This window comes from Pseudopipra pipra, chromosome 30 (assembly GCF_036250125.1).
Source record: "Pseudopipra pipra isolate bDixPip1 chromosome 30, bDixPip1.hap1, whole genome shotgun sequence".
NCBI classification, from domain to species: Eukaryota; Metazoa; Chordata; class Aves; order Passeriformes; family Pipridae; genus Pseudopipra; species Pseudopipra pipra.
In genome coordinates, this window is record NC_087578.1 from 1,928,124 (window position 1) to 1,944,583 (window position 16,460).

Consider the following 16,460-nt stretch of genomic DNA (forward strand, 5'->3'; position numbering starts at 1 on the left):
TTGGGGTCAGGGGTTATTTAGTGTTGGGGGTTATTTGGGGTTTGGGGCCCATGGGGTCGAAGGTTATTTAGGGTTTGGGGTCCCATGGGGTCGCAGGTTATTTAGGATCAGGGGGTTACACAGGGTCACAGGGCCCTAAGAGGGTCAGGGGGTCCCATAGTGTTCATGGGGTCTTATAATGTCACAGACCCATTGGGGCAGGAGCCTATTTATGGTCAGGGGGTCCCATGAGGTCACAGTGTCCTGTAGGATCAAGGGGTCCCATAGGATCAAGGGGTTATTTAAGGTCAGAGGTTATACAGGGTCACAGGGCTCTATAGGATCAGGGGGTCCCATACAGTCAGGGGGTTCCAGAGGGTCACAGGGTCCTATAAGGCCACAGTGCCCCATAGAAGCAAGGGATCCCTTGGGTCAGGGGGTTATTTAAGGTCAGGGGGTCCCACAGGATCAAGGGCTCCCACTCATTCAGGGGGTCCCACGGGGTCCCAAGGTCACTGTGCACAGGGGGTCCCTTGGCAGCCGCTCCGAGGGGCCCAGGGGGGCTCTGTGAGGCCCTCAGACCCACCCACCCCTCCCTGCCCGTCCCGCCGTGCCCTCGCTGCCCCAGGAAACAGCCAAGTCCATAAAACTTCCCGAATCTTTATGGAGCCGCTCTCACGCGCCGGGGGCCGTAAACCCGCGACCTTCGAGCCGCGGCCGCGCGTCCCACGCGCCGGGGCCGCCCGGGCTAACCGGCCACGGTGACGCGGACGCGGTGCCAGGCGTTGCTCAGGACCCCGCGCAGGTTCCAGATGGGCCCCACGGTGTCGGGCTGCACGTTGTAACTGGCGTCCACGGCCTTGCACACGATCTCCAGCTCCGCGCCCGCCGCCACGGGCGCCCGCAGCTCCCACAGCACCCAGGCCCAGGCCCGGCCCGGCGCCGGCCGCTCCCCCGCCAGCTCGGCCGCCCGCCACGTGCGCCCGCCGTCCAGCGACACGTCCACCCGCACCACCCGGCGCCCGCCGCCGCTCCACGCGTAGCCCTTGACCGCCAGCTCGCCCGGCGGCACCGCCGCGCCCGGCCGCGGCTGCGTGATGGCCGACTGCACCGGCAGCTCCTGGATGGCCGGCGCCGTCCGGTAATCCACCGTGTCCCAGTCCACCGACGGGCAGAAGCCCTTGTAGTCGTTCTGCTGCCAGTGGCTGGGGCTCTCGGCCGGGCTCACGGCCACGCGCCGCAACCACTTGACGCTGCGGGCGCCCACCACGCCGGGCACCACCACGCGCACGGGGAAGCCGTGGTCGCGCGGCAGCTCCTCGCCGTTCATCTCGTAGGCCAGGAGCACGTCGGCGTCGGGGCTGACGGCGCGCCCGTAGGGGATGGAGGCTCCGTAGGGGGCCCCCCCCACGTCCTCGTCGAGCCCCTCGAAGCAGACGTGCCACTCGCCGTCGCGGCGCTCGCCGAAGCCGGCGTGGAGCAGCACGTCCCGCAGGCGGGCGCCGCCCCAGCGCGCGGTGCTGATGGCCCCGATGTCCCAGGGCAGCCCCTTGACGGGGCGCACGCGGCTCATCTCGGCGCGGCGGTTCCCGGCGCACTGCAGCGTCGCCGTCACCTCGTGCTTCGGGAAGCGGCTCCGCAGCTCCGGCAGCGACAGCGACAGCGCGCGGCCCCCCGGGCCCTCCACCCGCAGCCGGTACGAGCCGGGGTCCACGGCGGGCACGGGCAGGTGGTTGCGGGTGAAGAAGAGCTCGTTGGGCGTCAGGAAGCTCTCGGTCAGGAGCTCCGCCGGCGGCTCCGCGTTGAACGGCTTCAGGCTGTTGACGCGCAGCCCCGGGTGCCGGGGGGGGTCCCCGGCGAAGGGGTCCTGGGCGGCGTCGGGGCTCGGTGGGGCCTCCTCGGGGCTCAGCTCGCCCACCTTGTACTCCCGCAGCAGCTCCAGCACGTGGGGCTGGCTGTGCACGGCGTAGAGGGCCCAGAAGGGCTCCAGGGCCCCCCCGGCCGCCAGCAGCACCTTGTCGGCCCCCCCCGGGTGCAGCTCCACAAAGTCGGTGACATCGAAGACCTCGGTGCCGTGGGTCACCCACACCCGGTCCCCGGGGCTGCGGTGCCGCCGCACCTCCTCCCGTGTGTACAGGGGGGTACCGGGGGGCCGGGGTGGCCTTGGCTGCCTGGGCGCTCTGCGGGACCCCAGCCCGGTCAGGGGGGGACGCTGCGCCCGGGGACCCTTCCCCGGGGCTCCCCCCCCGCCCAGGACTTTGGGGTGTCCCCCCAAAATCAGGCCCTTGCTGAGGTGACCCACAGTTGGGAGGGGAAGGGGCAGCCCCTGCCCCCTCCCCAGCTAAACTCGCTGTCTCCGTTCCAGAGAAGAACCGAGGGGGTCCCAGAGGATCCGGATCCTCCCCCCCATCCCCCGGTACCGTATCCCTCAGCCCCCGCTGGCTCGGTGCCGTTCCCCCCCCCCGGGATCCACCCCTCGCCCCGGTGCCACTCCTTTCCCCCGCGATCCACCCCCCGGCACCACCCCCTTCCCCCGCGATCCACCCCCCCGGTTCTCCATCCCCGGGACCTCGCTGTCCCGGTGTCACCCCTTTCCCAGGATCCAGTGCCCCCCCCCCCCGGGTGCCACCTCCTTTTTCGGGATCCCCCCCCGCGGTGCTGCATCCCCAGGCCCCCCCGTCCTGGTGCTGCCCCTTCCCCGGGATCCCCCCACCCCGCTGCCCCCGTCCCAGGGAAGGACCCGGGGGTGTCACCCCTCCCCGCAGGACCCCCCCCCGGTGCCGCCCCCCCCGGTACTTCTCCCGCCATCCCGGCGCTCAGCCCGCCCGGTGCCGCTCACCCTTCGCCGCCGTTCTCCGTAGGCGAGGACGGCCCCGAGCCCCAGCAGCGCCGCCAGCACCGGGGCCGCCCCCCGGCGTCCCCCCCCGGCCGCGGCACCGGCGGCGAACCGGGAGGAGCCGCGGCGGAGCTGCGTCAGCGGCGGGAGCCTGCGGGGACAGCGGGGGCTCACACCGGGCCCGGCGGGCACCGGGGAGCCCTGACGGGGCGGGCGGCTCTTACCTGCGCCCCACGACGGCCCGGAGCAGCAGCATCGCGGCGGCTCCTGAGCGGGAGAGACGGAGAGCGGCTGGAACGGTCACCGGGCGCCGTTACCGGGAAGCGGCTCCGGTGACGCTCCCGGGGGAAGCAGGAATCGGGGACGCCCGCGTGTGACAAACCCTCCTCTCCCCCCCGCCAACCCCAGCCTGTCCCACTCCCAGCTTTCCCACCGCCCGGTCCATCCCAGTCCCGGTGCTCCCTCCACCAGCCCGGTCCCGGTTCTCCCCCCTCCCCAGTCCCATCCCGGTCCCGGTTCTCCCCCCTCCCCAGCCCCAGCCCGGTCCCGGCCGTGTCCCGGTTGCCCCCGTCGCCCACCTGCGTAACGGTTCCGCTCCCGCGACGTCCCAGCGGCGCTGCCGCTTTAAGAGGGGGGCGAGGGGCGGGGTCTCAAGGGGGGTGAGCCCCCCTGGCCACGCCCTCTCTGTTTACCTTAGCGGGGCCGCGCGGGCGTGGCCTCACCGGAGAGTGGGCCCCACCAGCCCGGGCTTAAAGGGGCAACAGCGTCCCCAGCCCTTGGGGGGCTTAAAGCGGCCCCGCGGTCGGGTCTCCGCGGGCAGCGCTGCCCCGGTCCCGGTCCCGGTTCTCCCGACAAGGTCAAAGCCCCGGCGGCCGCCACCCCCCTGGGAGCTCCGATAAGTGTTATCAGGGCAGAGCCGCGATCTCACACCGGCTGCTGGCACCGGATGGCTCCGGCTCCCGCCCCGTGCCAACAGCGGGTGGCTGCGTGGTCCAAGTCACCCCCCCCCCCCGCCCCAAACCCCGCCCTGAGCACACAAAGTTCTTTATTTTTGTTTTCCTTCTGTTTTTGTTGTTCGGTTTGGTTTTACTTACATTAAATACATCGGTAAATTAGCGGCCGAGTTCTGTTACCACGATTGTTATTTCACTGCGATGGAGGAGCTTTCCCAAAGCAAAAATAATAACAATAATAAGAGAAAAAGCAGAAAAAAAGAGAAAAAAAAAAAGAGTGAGAGAAGCTGCAGTGTCCCTCATTTGGTCCAGGGTTTGGGCTAGAAGATGGGGAGGGGCTCTGGGGTCCCCAGCCCTTGTTAAATACGTGTCACCCACTCGGGGGGCTCCCAGGCCGTGACATGAATCACTGGGAGCACCAGGACGGCGGCCAGAGGGTCCCTGGGGGGCTGCCCCGGCAGCGGGAGGGGCTGAAATCCTGTGGGCTCTGCCCCCGCGCTGGGGGGCTTCATATGAGACTGGTCCCTCTGCCCCACAGCCACGGCCCCCCCAGTTCCCCCGGGCCCGAGGGGTCCCCAGAGCCCCCCACGCTGCCAGCAGGGAGCCAGGCCCAGGGGGGTGCTGCCAGTTTGGGGTGTCCCTGATTTGGGGTGTCCACATTTTGGGGTGTCCCCTTGTGTGGCAGCACCTGGGACGGGGGACCCTGCCTGTCCCACCCCACCACTGAGGGGCCCTCCAGCTCCAGAAGTTCCGTAGGGAAAAGCAGAGGGACAAGGGGGGGGTGGTGGCACCGCTGCCCCCCCGGCACCCCCTGACACACGAACAGAACCGAGGTGAGTCCCAACAGGACATTTCACCACTAAAGTGCAAACCAGGACCAGGACAAACCGTGGAGAGCGGTGGGAGCACCAGGGGGACGTGGACGTGGGTTGGGATCACCAGGGGACAGCCTGTGGGGTGTGGCCAAGGTCACCGAGGTCAGGATGAGCAGGGGGACATCGCCCGTGGGGCGGCCACAGCAGGGATCACCTCACCTGTGGGGTGGCCACCAGCAGCACTGGGGGGATGTCACCCACAGGGTGGGATCACTGCGGGCACCTGGGGGGCCACCACAGCCAGGATCACCAGGGGGACATGGTGGCCACAGCCGGGGTGACCATGGGGACACCACTGTGGGGTGGCCACAGCTGGGGTGACCATGGGGACACCACTGTGGGGTGGCCACAGCTGGGGTGACCATGGGGACACCACTGTGGGGTGGTCACAGCTGGGGTGACCATGGGGACACCACTGTGGGGTGGCCACAGCTGGGGTGACCATGGGGACACCACTGTGGGGTGGTCACAGCTGGGGTGACCATGGGGACACCACTGTGGGGTGGTCACAGCCGGGGTGACCATGGGGACACCACTGTGGGGTGGCCACAGCTGGGGTGACCATGGGGACACCACTGTGGGGTGGTCACAGCCAGGGTGACCATGGGGACACCACTGTGGGGTGGCCACAGCTGGGGTGACTGTGGGGATGTGCCCACAGAGCCATAACACAGCGGAGTGAGGGCGGGCACTGGGGAGGGGTCGCCTGCAGCACTCGGGGTCCAGCAGGAACCCACTGCCCCCCTCCCAGAAAAAGTCCCCAGGCACTTCCAATCTTCCATCAAAAAGGCCACCTCGGAAGAAATGAAGGACACTGCAGCTTCCCTCTCCCCGACAGCCCAACGGGAAAGAGGAGGGGGGAGAAAATAATAAAAACTCCGGAGAAATCCGTGCCAGACCCCCTGGAAAAGCCCCGTCGGCTCCGGAGGGCTCTGGTTCCGGCCGGTTCGGCGCAGCGAGGTCGGTGCTGCCGCCCCCCGGGGACCCCCCCCACGGGGTGGGGGCAGGAGGGGGCAGGTTGGGGAAGCCAGATTTCCCAAAGCAGAGAGGGAGGGGGAGAGGGGGCGATGGAGGGAGGAATCCGAGCGTTAGGGCGCTATTTGCACCTATAATACAAAGTGAAGAAGAGTTCGTTGTTTCTCAGAAGTTAAGTCCCAGCTGATCTGGCTCCGCTGCCTCCGGGGGGGTGGGTGGGGGGGTGGGATCGGGAGCCGGTGGGATCAGGTGCCAGGTGGGATCGGGTGCCAGGTGGGATCAGGTGCCAGGTGGGATCGGGAGCCGGTGGGATCGGGTGCCAGGTGGGATCGGGTGCCAGGTGGGATCGGGTGCCAGGTGGGATCGGGTGCCGAGTGGTGGCTTCGAAGCATTAAAAAGTGCAGTTAGAGGAGCTCTGGGAGGGTCCTGGTTGGGGGGTCTCGGTGCCGGGGTGGAGGTGCGGCGTGGACGGGGACGGAGGTGGGATCTTGGCTCAGTTGCTACAGCACTGGCTCCTGTTCTGCTGGCTCTGCTCGTGCAGGTCCACGCCCCGGCTCCGGCCCCCGGCGCCGCTCGTGCTCTGGGGCTCGTTCTTTGGCAGCTTCTTGGCTGGAGGGGGGACACGGGAGGTGGGACTGGGAGGTGGGACTGGGAGGGGCGACCCGGCTGAGTCACCTCAGCACAGAATCCCAGAATCCCTGAGGTTGGGAAAAGCCCTCCCTGCCCATGGATCCCCCCTGTGCCCGATGCCCACCTTGTCCCCCAGCCCAGAGCTCTGAGTGCCACGGCCAGGCCTTCCTGGGACACCTCCAGGGGTGGGGACTCCAAACCTCCCTGGGCAGCCCCTGCCAATGCCTGAGCACCCTTTCCATGGAGAAATTCCTCCTGATGTCCAGCCTGACCCTCCCCTGGCACAGCTGGAGGCCGTTCCCTCTGGTCCTGTCCCTTGTTCCCTGGGAGCAGAGCCCGATCCCCCCCGGCTCCCCCCTCCTGTCAGGGAGTTGTGGAGAGCGAGAAGGTCCCCCCTGAGCCTCCTTTTCTCCAGTTGGGCCCTTCCCAGTGAGAAGGAGCCGCTTCCCTTTGCGCTGCTCCCTCCCAGCCCTGGCACAACCCCCCTGCCCTGCTCAGACTCCCCAGAAGCCCGCTGGGGGTGGGACCACCAGCCCCCCCGTGCCCCCGGGGAGCCTCACCGATGGCCAAGAAGAGGTCGTTCACATTCATGGCTGTCTTGGCCGACGTCTCCATGAACAACAGGCTGTTGTCGTCCGCGTACGCCTGCGCCTCCTGCACGGACGGGACCGTCAGCGCCGGCACCTCCCGGCCCCGGGAGCGCCCCCGGCCCCCCAGGAGGCCCCTCACCTCGTACTCCACCATGCGTTTGCTGGCCAGGTCGGCCTTGTTGCCGGCCAGGGCGATGACGATGCTGGGGCTGGCTTGTCTCTGCAGCTCCTTCACCCATGTCTTCGCCCGCGCGAACGTTTCCTGCGGCAGAGGAGGGAATTCAGGCGCGATTCCCGTCCCTGTGGGGACACAGACCCCCCCGAGCCCCTGCCCCACCTGGTTGGTGATGTCGTAGACCACGATGGCGGCCTGGGCGCCCCGGTAGTACATGGGGGCCAGGCTGTGGTAGCGCTCCTGCCCCGCCGTGTCCCAGATCTCGAACTTCACCGTCGTGTCGTCCAGGCACACGGACTGGGTCAGGAACGCCGCTGCCGGGAGGGGGGGGTCAGTGACGGCCGGGGAGCCGCCCCCGCGCCCCAGCTCCTTCCCCGCATCCCAGGTCCTTGCGGGGAGCCCTCCCTGCGCCCCCGCTCGTGTCCCGGGGGGACTGGCAGCCTGGGCTCGTGTTCAGCGGGACTCACCCCCGATGGTGCTCTCCTGGTACTCGTGGAACTGCCCCTTCACGAAGCGCAGCACGAGGCTGGACTTGCCCACGGCCGACTCTCCCAGCAGCACCAGTTTGAACTGGCAGATCTTACTGGCCTGGGACTGCCCGTTGGGCCTGGCGGCCCCACGGCTCGTCATGGCCCCAGTGCTGCCGGACCCGCTGGAGAGCTGGGAAGGCACCGATCCCTCGGCTCTCCTGGGGGGAGAAGGGGAGAGCCCTCAGCACAACGCTCCCCCAGGGCAGGATCATCCCCACGGGACCCGTCCCCGGGGGTCTCCCCCCTCCCCGGGGGCTCCCCCCGGCACGGGGCAGGGCCACGGCCGCGCTCCCCGAGCTCCAATTCCCGAGGGATTTCCTGGAGCAGCTGGGTGGGAAGGAGCTAATCTGGGAGCCAGGCCGCCGGGATCCGGCAGCCGAGGAGGCTGGGAGTGAGTCAGCACTCCTCCCGCTCCCCGAGCAGCCCCAGCCGGGACACGCCGGAGCCGGGAAGGGGCGGCAGGACGGTGGCTCCAGGCCCGGGAGATGCCACAGTGGCTCCGGCTGCCGGCTGGGAAGAGGCTTTGGAAAACTCCCCGGCTCTTCCCAAACGTCCCCCCGCCCTGGTTTGGTTTTTTTTTTTGTTTATTTCTCCCCGGTTTTGCTTTGTTTTCCACTCCCGACTGGAGCAGCAGGGGCTGATGGTGCTGCCCAGGTCGGGGTGCAGAGCACATCCCCCGGGATGGAGCACAACCCCTGCACATTCCCTGGGATGGAGCACAACCCCTGCACATCCCCCGGGATGGAGCACAACCCCTGCACATCCCCCGGGATGGAGCACAACCCCTGCCCATTCCCTGGGATGGAGCACAGTCCCTGCCCATTCCCTGGGATGGAGCACAACCCCTGCACATCCCCCGGGATGGAGCACAGTCCCTGCCCATTCCCCGGGATGGAGCACAACCCCTGCACATCCCCTGGGATGGAGCACAACCCCTGCACATTCCCTGGGATGGAGCACAACCCCTGCACATCCCCCGGGATGGAGCACAACCCCTGCACATCCCCCGGGATGGAGCACAACCCCTGCACATCCCCCGGGATGGAGCACAACCCCTGCACATCCCCCGGGATGGAGCACAGTCCCTGCACATTCCCTGGGATGGAGCACAGTCCCTGCACATCCCCCGGAAGGACGCGGCTCTGGGAGGGGCACTCGGAGACCAACCGGGAGCGCCGGGGTCACCGGGCAGGAGGAATTCCTGCCGGGATTGTGTTTGTCTCGGGATCTAACCTCGCTGTGCCCAGGAATGCTCCGTCCCGAGCCCGCAGCAGATTCTGGCGGGGCCAGGACAGGGATCAGAGACCAGCCCAGGCAGAAAGTTGTTTGTGGCCAGTTCCCCTTCCCGGGAGCAGGGATCCAGCCGGATCCCAGCAGGAAACAACTCCAACCCCAGCACAGATCCAACCCGGCTGTCCCGGAGAAGGGGTTGTTCTGTTCCCACCCAAGGCCCGGCAGAGCCCTGGGAACACGAACTCCTCCACACAGCACTTCCCGAGGCACAGGGAATGCTACAACCCCCAAAGCACTTTTTCCAGGACCTCGGGGTCCCGGTGGATCCCGGCTTTCTGTGGACTCCCAGCACCATGGGGGCTCCTCCTCCACGGGGAGGTGGGAGCTTCCTCCTCCCCCCTGCTCCAAGGGGAGCTCCAGGACGGAGCCATCCCTTCCCCACTGCTCCCCTCAGAGCCCCTGGACACCTCCTGGAGCCCCTGGTTTCCTGGAGGCTTCAGCTCTTCTCCCACCTGGGGCTGGATGGCCCCATCCAGCTCTGGATGGAGCCAATGCTCAGGACGTGTCCATCCCCACCCATGTTGGCCACACGGATCCAGGAGATCCCAGGGATCCTCTGAGGGATCATGGGAGACACAATCCCCCAGACTCGGATTCCCTCAGAGGAAACTTGGATTTTTGGGCCATCAGACCCATCAGTTCCCACCAGAACACCCCAGCTCCAGGTGGAAGGTGCCCACACCCCAATCCCAGGGATTCTGCTGCCATTCCGGGTGTTCCCGTGCCGTCAGCTGCTGGATCCACGGAGTGAGGCAGCACGTGGGGACACCAACCCTGCTCTCCCTGGCTGCTGGAGCACTGGATGCCTCCTGAATGGAACCCTGGGATGCCTCTCTAATGGAATACCGTGATCACACCCTGATGGAACGCTCGGATCCATCCTTGACAAAACACTGGATCCTTCCTTGATGAAACACTGGGATCTCTTCTCAGTGGAACACTGGGATCCCTCCACAACGAAACACCAGGATCACTCCTCATCAAAGCATTGGGATCTTTCCTCAGTGGGACACTGGCATCTCTCCTCAATGGAATACTGGGATCTTGCCCTGACAATGGATCAACCAGGGCTGTGCCGAGCCACAGGGATCCCGAGGGGCCTCGCTCCAGCTCCCCCAAAATACCGCCTGGTGCAGCCCTTCCCAAAGGGGACTGAGCCGGGACAGAGCTGGGATGGAGCCGGGACAGAGCCAGGACAGAGCTGGGACAGAGCCGGGACGGAGCTGGGATGGAGCCGGGACAGAGCTGGGATGGAGCTGGGCCAGAGCTGGGATGGAGCCGGGACAGAGCCGGGACAGAGCTGGGATGGAGCCGGGACAGAGCCGGGCCGGAGCCGGGACGGAGCCGGGACAGAGCCGGGACAGAGCCGGGACAGAGCCGGGCCAGCCCGTCACTGGGATTGCGACAGCCCCGCCAGTAACGGCTTTTCCTGTTGCCACCCGGGCTGTTCCTGTGGCCCAACCGCGCCCTGACGGAGCCACGTGGGGCTGGGACCACCAGGACCGGCCCCAGCGGTGCTGGGGTGGCCACAGGGACCACCAGGATCAGCCCCAGCAGTGCCAGGGGGCCCGGGGGGAGCCCGGCCTTGGCCACAGGGCTGGGACAGCAGAGCCAGGACTCGGCTGTGAGGGACTGACGGGCACCCTGGGGGAGGGAAACCCTGGGATCCCTCCCCAATGGAACACTGGGACCACTCCCCAATGGAACACTGGGATCCCTCCCTAATGGAACACTGGGATCCCTCCCTAATGGAACACTGGGACCACTCCCCAATGGAACACTGGGACCACTCCCCAATGGAACACTGGGACCACTCCCCAATAGAACACTGGGACCACTCCCCAAAGGAATACTGGGATCACTCCCTAATGGAACACTGGGACCACTCCCCAATGGAATACTGGGATCCATCTCTAAGGAAAAAGGGGGATCCTTCCCCAAGACACCGGGACCCCTCCTCAGTGGAACACTGGGATCTTTCCTCAACAAAACACCGGGATCCTTCCTCAATGGAACCCTGGGGTTCCTCCCTAATCAGACACTAGGACCCCTCATTACTGAACCGCTGGGACCCCTCCCCAGTGACACTCCGGGATCTTGTCCCAGCTCCAGGGATCTGGCCGAGCCCTGGCTGTCCCCCAACCCCTGGGGCACAGTGACCACCCGGCCCCAACTCCCTCCCCAGTCCAACAACATGCCCAGGGCCCCCTGGAGAGGATCCTCATCCTCCCAGAGAGATCCCAGGGATCCCTGGTGGGGAACAGGAGATTCCCTTGGGACAGAATCCATGGATGTGCTGCTCCAGGAAGGGCCGGGCACCTCCGTGTCCTGATGGCTCTGGGGGGTTTGTGCTGCTGGAGACCCACACTCCAGGGACAGGGAGTGTCCTGGGGGACAGGGAGCACCCGGGCACAGGGAGCAGCCGGGCACAGGGAGCACCCTGGGGCACAGGGACCACCCTGGGGCACAGGGACCACCCCATGGCTCAGTGGAGCCTCAGGGGAGCAGGAGAGGCCCAGGGAGCCCCAGCTCAGGGTGAAGGCGCCCGGGGACCCCCATTCTGGAAGAACCCCGGCTTGGGGGGAGCCTCAGCTCTGAGAGTTCCCAAATTCTGGGGGAGCCCCAGCTCGGGGGGAGCCCCAGTTCAGATCCCCAGCTCCAGGGCAAGGACTGGGAGGAAGGATGAGCACCCGGCAGGGATGGGGCAGGAGCCGGGGGGGAATGGGGGTGTCTCCCTGTCACCCCCAAACTCCTGGAGCAGCCAATCCCACACCGGGAATTCCTACCAGGACTGGGACCGGCCCCAAACACGGGGGGTCCCACAGCCCAACCCGGACCCCCCTCCCGGGGAGCGGCCGGGGGGCTCCCGGTGCCTCTGCCCGGGCCGGGGAAGGGAGGCCCAGAACCGGCCAAGTGTGGGGAGAAGTGCCCCAATAACGGGCTAAACACCCCCATAACGGGGCAGAGACCCCCAGAACGGGAGGGGGGGTAACGACCCCCGTACTGGGGAGGGGGAAACACCCCCACAGCGGGGACGGGGGTAAAACCCCCATAGCGGGGCACCGCCCGCTCCCCACGGGGAGGCCCCGGCCCCGACCCCGCGACACCTCCGGGAGGGGGGTCCCGGCCCCCCCGGTTCTTCCCCAAACCCCGCCCGGGGGGTGGCGCCCCCCCAACCTTCCCCAGCTCCCCGGGGCCCGCCCGTGCCCGCGCTCCCGCCCCGCCGCATCCCCCCCCGCTCCCGGCGCCGCCCCGGCGGTGCCGCCCCCCCGGTGACCCCCCGGTGCCCCCCCGGTGCCCCCCCGGTACCTCCGGTCGCTCCCGGCGCGGCCCCGAGCGCACAAACAGCGCTCAACCAAACCCTGCTGCCGCGGGCGGGACCGAGCGGCGCCACAGCCAATCAGCGCCGCACCCGCCTCCGCGCCGCGCCAATGGGAGGACGGGCAAGGGCATGGCGCCCCGCCCCCGCGCGGCTTGGCAAATGGGCGGCGGCGAGTGGGGTAATGGGCAGGGAAACGGCCAATAAGAAGGGAAGGAGCGTCATGAGGCGGCGGGGCTTAGGCTGAGTGACGCGGAATGGGACCAATGGAGCCGCGCAGGGGGCGCGGAGGCGACAACAAATAAGGTGACCTAAGGGGGCGGACCTCGGGAGGGCCAGCAGCCAATGAGAACGTGGGGAGCTGCAGCCTCGCCCAATCACAGGAGGTGGTTGCCGTGACTGACAGGAGAGGCCGCCGGAAGCCGCGACCCATGAGCGCCCCGCCCATGGCTGGGGGCGGGCCCACGGCTGACCAATCGCGACGCTCCAGGGCGCACGGGGGCGTGGCCTCGGGTGCCCCCGGGGCTGGGGGGACACGGGGGGGTTTGGGGGCAAAGGGGACACGGGGGGGCTCTACGGGGGGACCCTACAGGGGCACATGGTGGGGACGGGGAGACACAGACAGGGGAACGGGGGGAAGGCCTGGGTGCCATTTGGGGGGCCCCACGGGCAGAGGGGGCAATGGGGGAGTGATGTGACAGATCAGGGGGCGATGGTGACACAGTCCCCCCCCGAAATCCCCCCCGCCCCCCCTTGCAGGCACCACACGCCAAGTTCGACATTTTGCTACGAAAATTTGCAGAAGTTACAAAAAAAACCCACGAGGGGGGAGGAGAGGGGCAGCAGGGCCCCCGAGGGGGGGGCGGGGGCCCAGGGGGGGACAAGGGGGAGTCCCCAGCAGTGGGGACCCCATCAGTGAAACCAATGTCCCACCCCCGCGGGGCTGAGACAGGGAGGGACAGACCCCCCCATAGCACCAAGCTCGGGGACAGCGAGGAGGGGGAGGAGGATGGGGGGGACACGAAAGTGCTCAGCCCCCCCCGTGCTGGTCCCAGAGACCCCCCCAGAGGGGCCATTAAGTGCCAAGAGTCCAGGTTGGGGGGGGGCCCCCTGGGTGCTGTGGGGGCGGAGCAGGACAGGCCTTGGGACCCCCCCTGTCCCGGTGGGGGGGGTCTGGCTCTGCTCTGGGGGGACCCCTGGGGTGGGGGGGTTCTCAGAGGCGCAGGTGGGGGACAGCTCGGGTGACATCCTGGAAAAAGGGGTGTCCCAGCGCCGCCTTGGCCGAGATCCTCTTGTTGGGGTCGTAGTGCAGCATTTGCTGGGGGAGGAAAGGGGGTGAGGGGGCGGTTGGGGGGTCCCACACGCCCCCCCCGCCGCCCTGAGCCCCTCACTCACCGCCAGCAGCTTCCGCCCCTCCTCGTCCAGCGGAGGCACCACTTTGCCGAAGTCCTGGCGGGCCCATTTCGGGAAGCTGGGCTTGTAGTCGGGCATGGCCGAGACCCCCGGCCAGGCGGCCTCGTCGGGGGTCCCCAGGGTGCGGAAAATCCGGAAGAGCTGGTCGATCTCCGAGTCCCCCGGGAACAGGGCACGGCGGGTGATCTGGGCAGGGGGTGGGGGGGACCCCAGCGTCACCTCGGGGGGGCCTGAGCACCCTGGGGGGCACCAGAGTCACCTCGGGGAGGATCTGGGGACGCTCAGGACACACCCAAGGGACCCCAGAGTCATGCTGGGGGGGTCTGGGCACCCCCTGGGCACCAAACCCTTGGTCTCATCCCAGGGACGCCCATTCTCCCACCCCCTATCCCCCCATACACTTCTGAGCCCCCCCAGGCGTCCCCCCTGTGCAGAGCTGGACCCCCAGAGGGACAGGGGGTCTCACATCAGGCCCTGCTCCACCCCCAGCACGGCCACGGCCCCTCCTGGGGGTCCCTGGGACCAGCACTGGGGGGGCTGAGCACCTTCATCCCCCTCCTCCTCCTCGCTGTCCCCCAGTGCAGCACCAGGGGAGGTCTGTCCCCCCGGATGGGGGTCACACGCGGCCCCCACCCCGTGAGCTCTCACACCAGCCCCTCGTGACCCCCCGGTCCCGGATTTCCGGGGGCTGTGGTCGCCCGCGTGACGTGGGCATGGGGGGGCTCACATGATGTCCCCCCCGGACCCTCACAAAGCCCCTTTGTCACCCCACACCCTGCTGACGTCAGGGCTGCACCCCGGGAGCCACTGGGCTGACCCCCAGGGTGGGGGGAGCACAGCCCAGGGGTCCAGTGTCACACCAGGGGGGTCTGGGGACCCCCAGCACACACCCTGGGGGACCCCAGAGTCACTCTGGGTGGTCTGAGCATCCTGGGGGACCTCAGAGTCACTCTGGGTGGTCTGAGCACCCTGGGGGACCCCAGAGTCACTCTGGGTGGTCTGAGCATCCTGGGGGACCCCAGAGTCACTCTGGGGCACATCCAGGGGATCTCAGCACCACCCTGGGGGAGGGGGTATGGGGGACCCCCAGGGCACACTCCCGGGGACCCCACTGTCATCCTGGGGGCTCTGAGCACGCTGGGGGGGCCCAGCACCAGCCCGGGGGACTCTGGGGACCCCCGTGTCACCCACCATCTCAGCGAAGATGCAGCCCAGGCTCCAGATGTCCACGGCCGTCGAGTAGTACTTGCAGCCCAGCAGGATCTCGGGGGCTCGGTACCACAGGGTCACCACCTGCCACACCCGGGGGACACCGTGAGCACCCCTGACCCCCCCAGCGCCCCCCGTGAGCACCCCTGACCCCCCCAGCGCCCCCCGTGAGCACCCCTGACCCCCCCCAGCGCCCCCGTGAGCACCCCTGACCCCCCCAGCGCCCCCCGTGAGCACCCCTGACCCCCCCCAGCGCCCCCCAGAGCCCCCCCCGCGCCCACCTCGTGGGTGTAGGTGCGCACGGGCACCCCGAAGGCGCGGGCCAGCCCGAAGTCGGCCAGTTTGATGGCGCCGTCGGCGTTGATGAGCAGGTTCTGCGGTTTGAGGTCGCGGTGCAGCACCCGGTGGGCGTGGCAGAAGGCCAGGCCCTGCAGCAGCTGGAACAGGTAACTCTGCGGGGCCGGGGGGGTCAGCAGGGCCGGGACCCCTCCCCCAGGCTGCTCAGCCCCCCGGGACCCCCGCTCGGGGTGAGCTGGGGTGGGCCCGGGGGTCCCCACAGCCCCCAGGGTGACGATGGGATGCCCCAGGATGTGCCATGGGGCACTCCAGTGTCACCCTGGGGGGGTTTAGGGACCCCCTGGGCACATCCTGGGGTCACCAAGGGACCCCAGAGTCGCCCCGGGGGGGTTTAGGGCCCCGCACCGTGGCCCCCCTCCCACCTTGATGAGGGGCAGCGCGATGCCGCTGAGGGACGAGGAGTCCATGAACTTCTTCAGGTCCTGGTGCAGGAACTCGAAGACCAGGTAGAGCTTGTTCTCCGTGTGGATCACGTCCAGGAGCCTGAGGGAGGGGTGGGCAGAGCCTGGGCCACAGGGCCCCCCCACGGCCCCGGGGGCTTGGCATGGCCAGGGGGCTGTCACAGCCAGAGGCACGGGGGTCCCCAGGCCTCAGCTCCCCATGGGGCCACCCCACAGCCACAGTTCCCTGCATCTCCCCACGGCCACGGGGGTCCCCACGGCCACGGCTCCCCACAGCCCCCCACTCACTTGACGATGTTGGGGTGGTTGAGCTCCTTGAGCAGGGAGATCTCCCGGATGGCCGTGCTGGGGACGCCCTCGGTCTCCCTGTGGGAAGGGGGGGGGTGAGCCCCGGGACCCCCGAACCCCCCAGACCCCCCGGGACCCCCCACTCACGTGTCCAGGCGGATCTTCTTGAGTGCCACCACCTCCCCCGTCACCTTGTTCCGGGCCTTGTACACGACGCCGTAGGTGCCCTCCCCGATCTTCTCCACTTTCTGGAAGTTCTCCATGGGGGGGTCGCGGGAGGGGCGGCCCGGGGGGGGACCCGCGGGGGGGGTAAAGGAGGGTCTGAGGGAGGGAGGGGGTGTCCCGGTCCTGGAGGAACCGGGAAAACACCGGGGGGGAACAGGAAGAGGGTGGAGGGGAGGGGGTATGGGGGTGGTCCCAGGGGGGTGTCCCCGGGGGGAGGGAGGCTGTCACCGGAGGGGGGGGGGGGTGCCAGGGGTGTCCTGGGGGTGGGGGCGTCCCGGGGGTGGAGGGGGTGTTGCAGGGGGGTGAGGGGGTCCCGGGGGGGTCCCGGGGGGTGTCCCAGGGGTGCCCCGGGGGTGGAGGGGGTGTCCCGGGAGGGTGCCGGGGGTCGGGGGGTCCCGGGGGGGTCCCTGGG

General features: G+C 68.6%; 3 protein-coding genes across 4 annotated transcripts; all 3 read right to left on the reverse strand.

Moving 5' to 3' along the window:
- Positions 1-625: 625 nt before the first annotated feature.
- On the reverse strand, positions 626-3,818 carry SUOX (sulfite oxidase). The gene is given in 5 exon segments (XM_064638823.1): positions 626-2,119; positions 2,121-2,159; positions 2,819-2,966; positions 3,040-3,082; positions 3,394-3,818. Coding segments are annotated over 4 exon segments (1,611 nt in total). The 5' UTR covers positions 3,072-3,082; positions 3,394-3,818; the 3' UTR covers positions 626-727.
- Positions 3,819-3,927: 109 nt separating this feature from the next.
- RAB5B (RAB5B, member RAS oncogene family) lies at positions 3,928-12,258 on the reverse strand. The gene is made up of 6 exons (XM_064638827.1): positions 12,146-12,258; positions 7,481-7,701; positions 7,176-7,327; positions 6,978-7,100; positions 6,809-6,902; positions 3,928-6,227 (listed from the first exon to the last, which is right to left on the reverse strand). Exons 2-6 carry the CDS (start codon positions 7,641-7,643, stop codon positions 6,112-6,114), a joined length of 648 nt encoding a protein of 215 aa, XP_064494897.1. The 5' UTR covers positions 7,644-7,701; positions 12,146-12,258; the 3' UTR covers positions 3,928-6,111.
- A 671-nt stretch (positions 12,259-12,929) lies between these two features.
- CDK2 (cyclin dependent kinase 2) lies at positions 12,930-16,311 on the reverse strand. 2 transcript variants are annotated; one of them, XM_064638825.1, is made up of 7 exons: positions 15,971-16,310; positions 15,824-15,901; positions 15,497-15,617; positions 15,059-15,229; positions 14,760-14,861; positions 13,551-13,754; positions 12,930-13,473 (listed from the first exon to the last, which is right to left on the reverse strand). In XM_064638825.1, the coding sequence occupies exons 1-7, from the start codon at positions 16,084-16,086 to the stop codon at positions 13,369-13,371; spliced, it is 897 nt and encodes a 298-aa protein (XP_064494895.1). In that variant the 5' UTR covers positions 16,087-16,310; the 3' UTR covers positions 12,930-13,368. The 2 variants fall into 2 exon arrangements, with proteins under 2 accessions (XP_064494895.1, XP_064494896.1); XM_064638826.1 differs by lacking the exon at positions 15,824-15,901 and having other exon boundaries at positions 15,971-16,311.
- Positions 16,312-16,460: the final 149 nt, after the last annotated feature.

Coding starts and splice junctions, on each gene's coding strand:
- RAB5B (XM_064638827.1), bottom strand. CDS start 7,643: ATGACGAGCCGTGGGGCCGCCAGGCCCAACGGGCAGTCCCAGGCCAGT. Junction 6,903..6,977: donor AACGCATGGTGGAGTACGAG/GTGAGGGGCCTC, acceptor CCGTCCGTGCAG/GAGGCGCAGGCGTACGCGGA. Junction 6,228..6,808: donor CGACCTCTTCTTGGCCATCG/GTGAGGCTCCCC, acceptor TCCCCCCTCCAG/CCAAGAAGCTGCCAAAGAAC.
- CDK2 (XM_064638825.1), bottom strand. CDS start 16,086: ATGGAGAACTTCCAGAAAGTGGAGAAGATCGGGGAGGGCACCTACGGC. Junction 15,902..15,970: donor AAGAAGATCCGCCTGGACAC/GTGAGTGGGGGG, acceptor CCCTTCCCACAG/GGAGACCGAGGGCGTCCCCA. Junction 13,755..14,759: donor GCTGCATCTTCGCTGAGATG/GTGGGTGACACG, acceptor CCCCCTGCCCAG/ATCACCCGCCGTGCCCTGTT.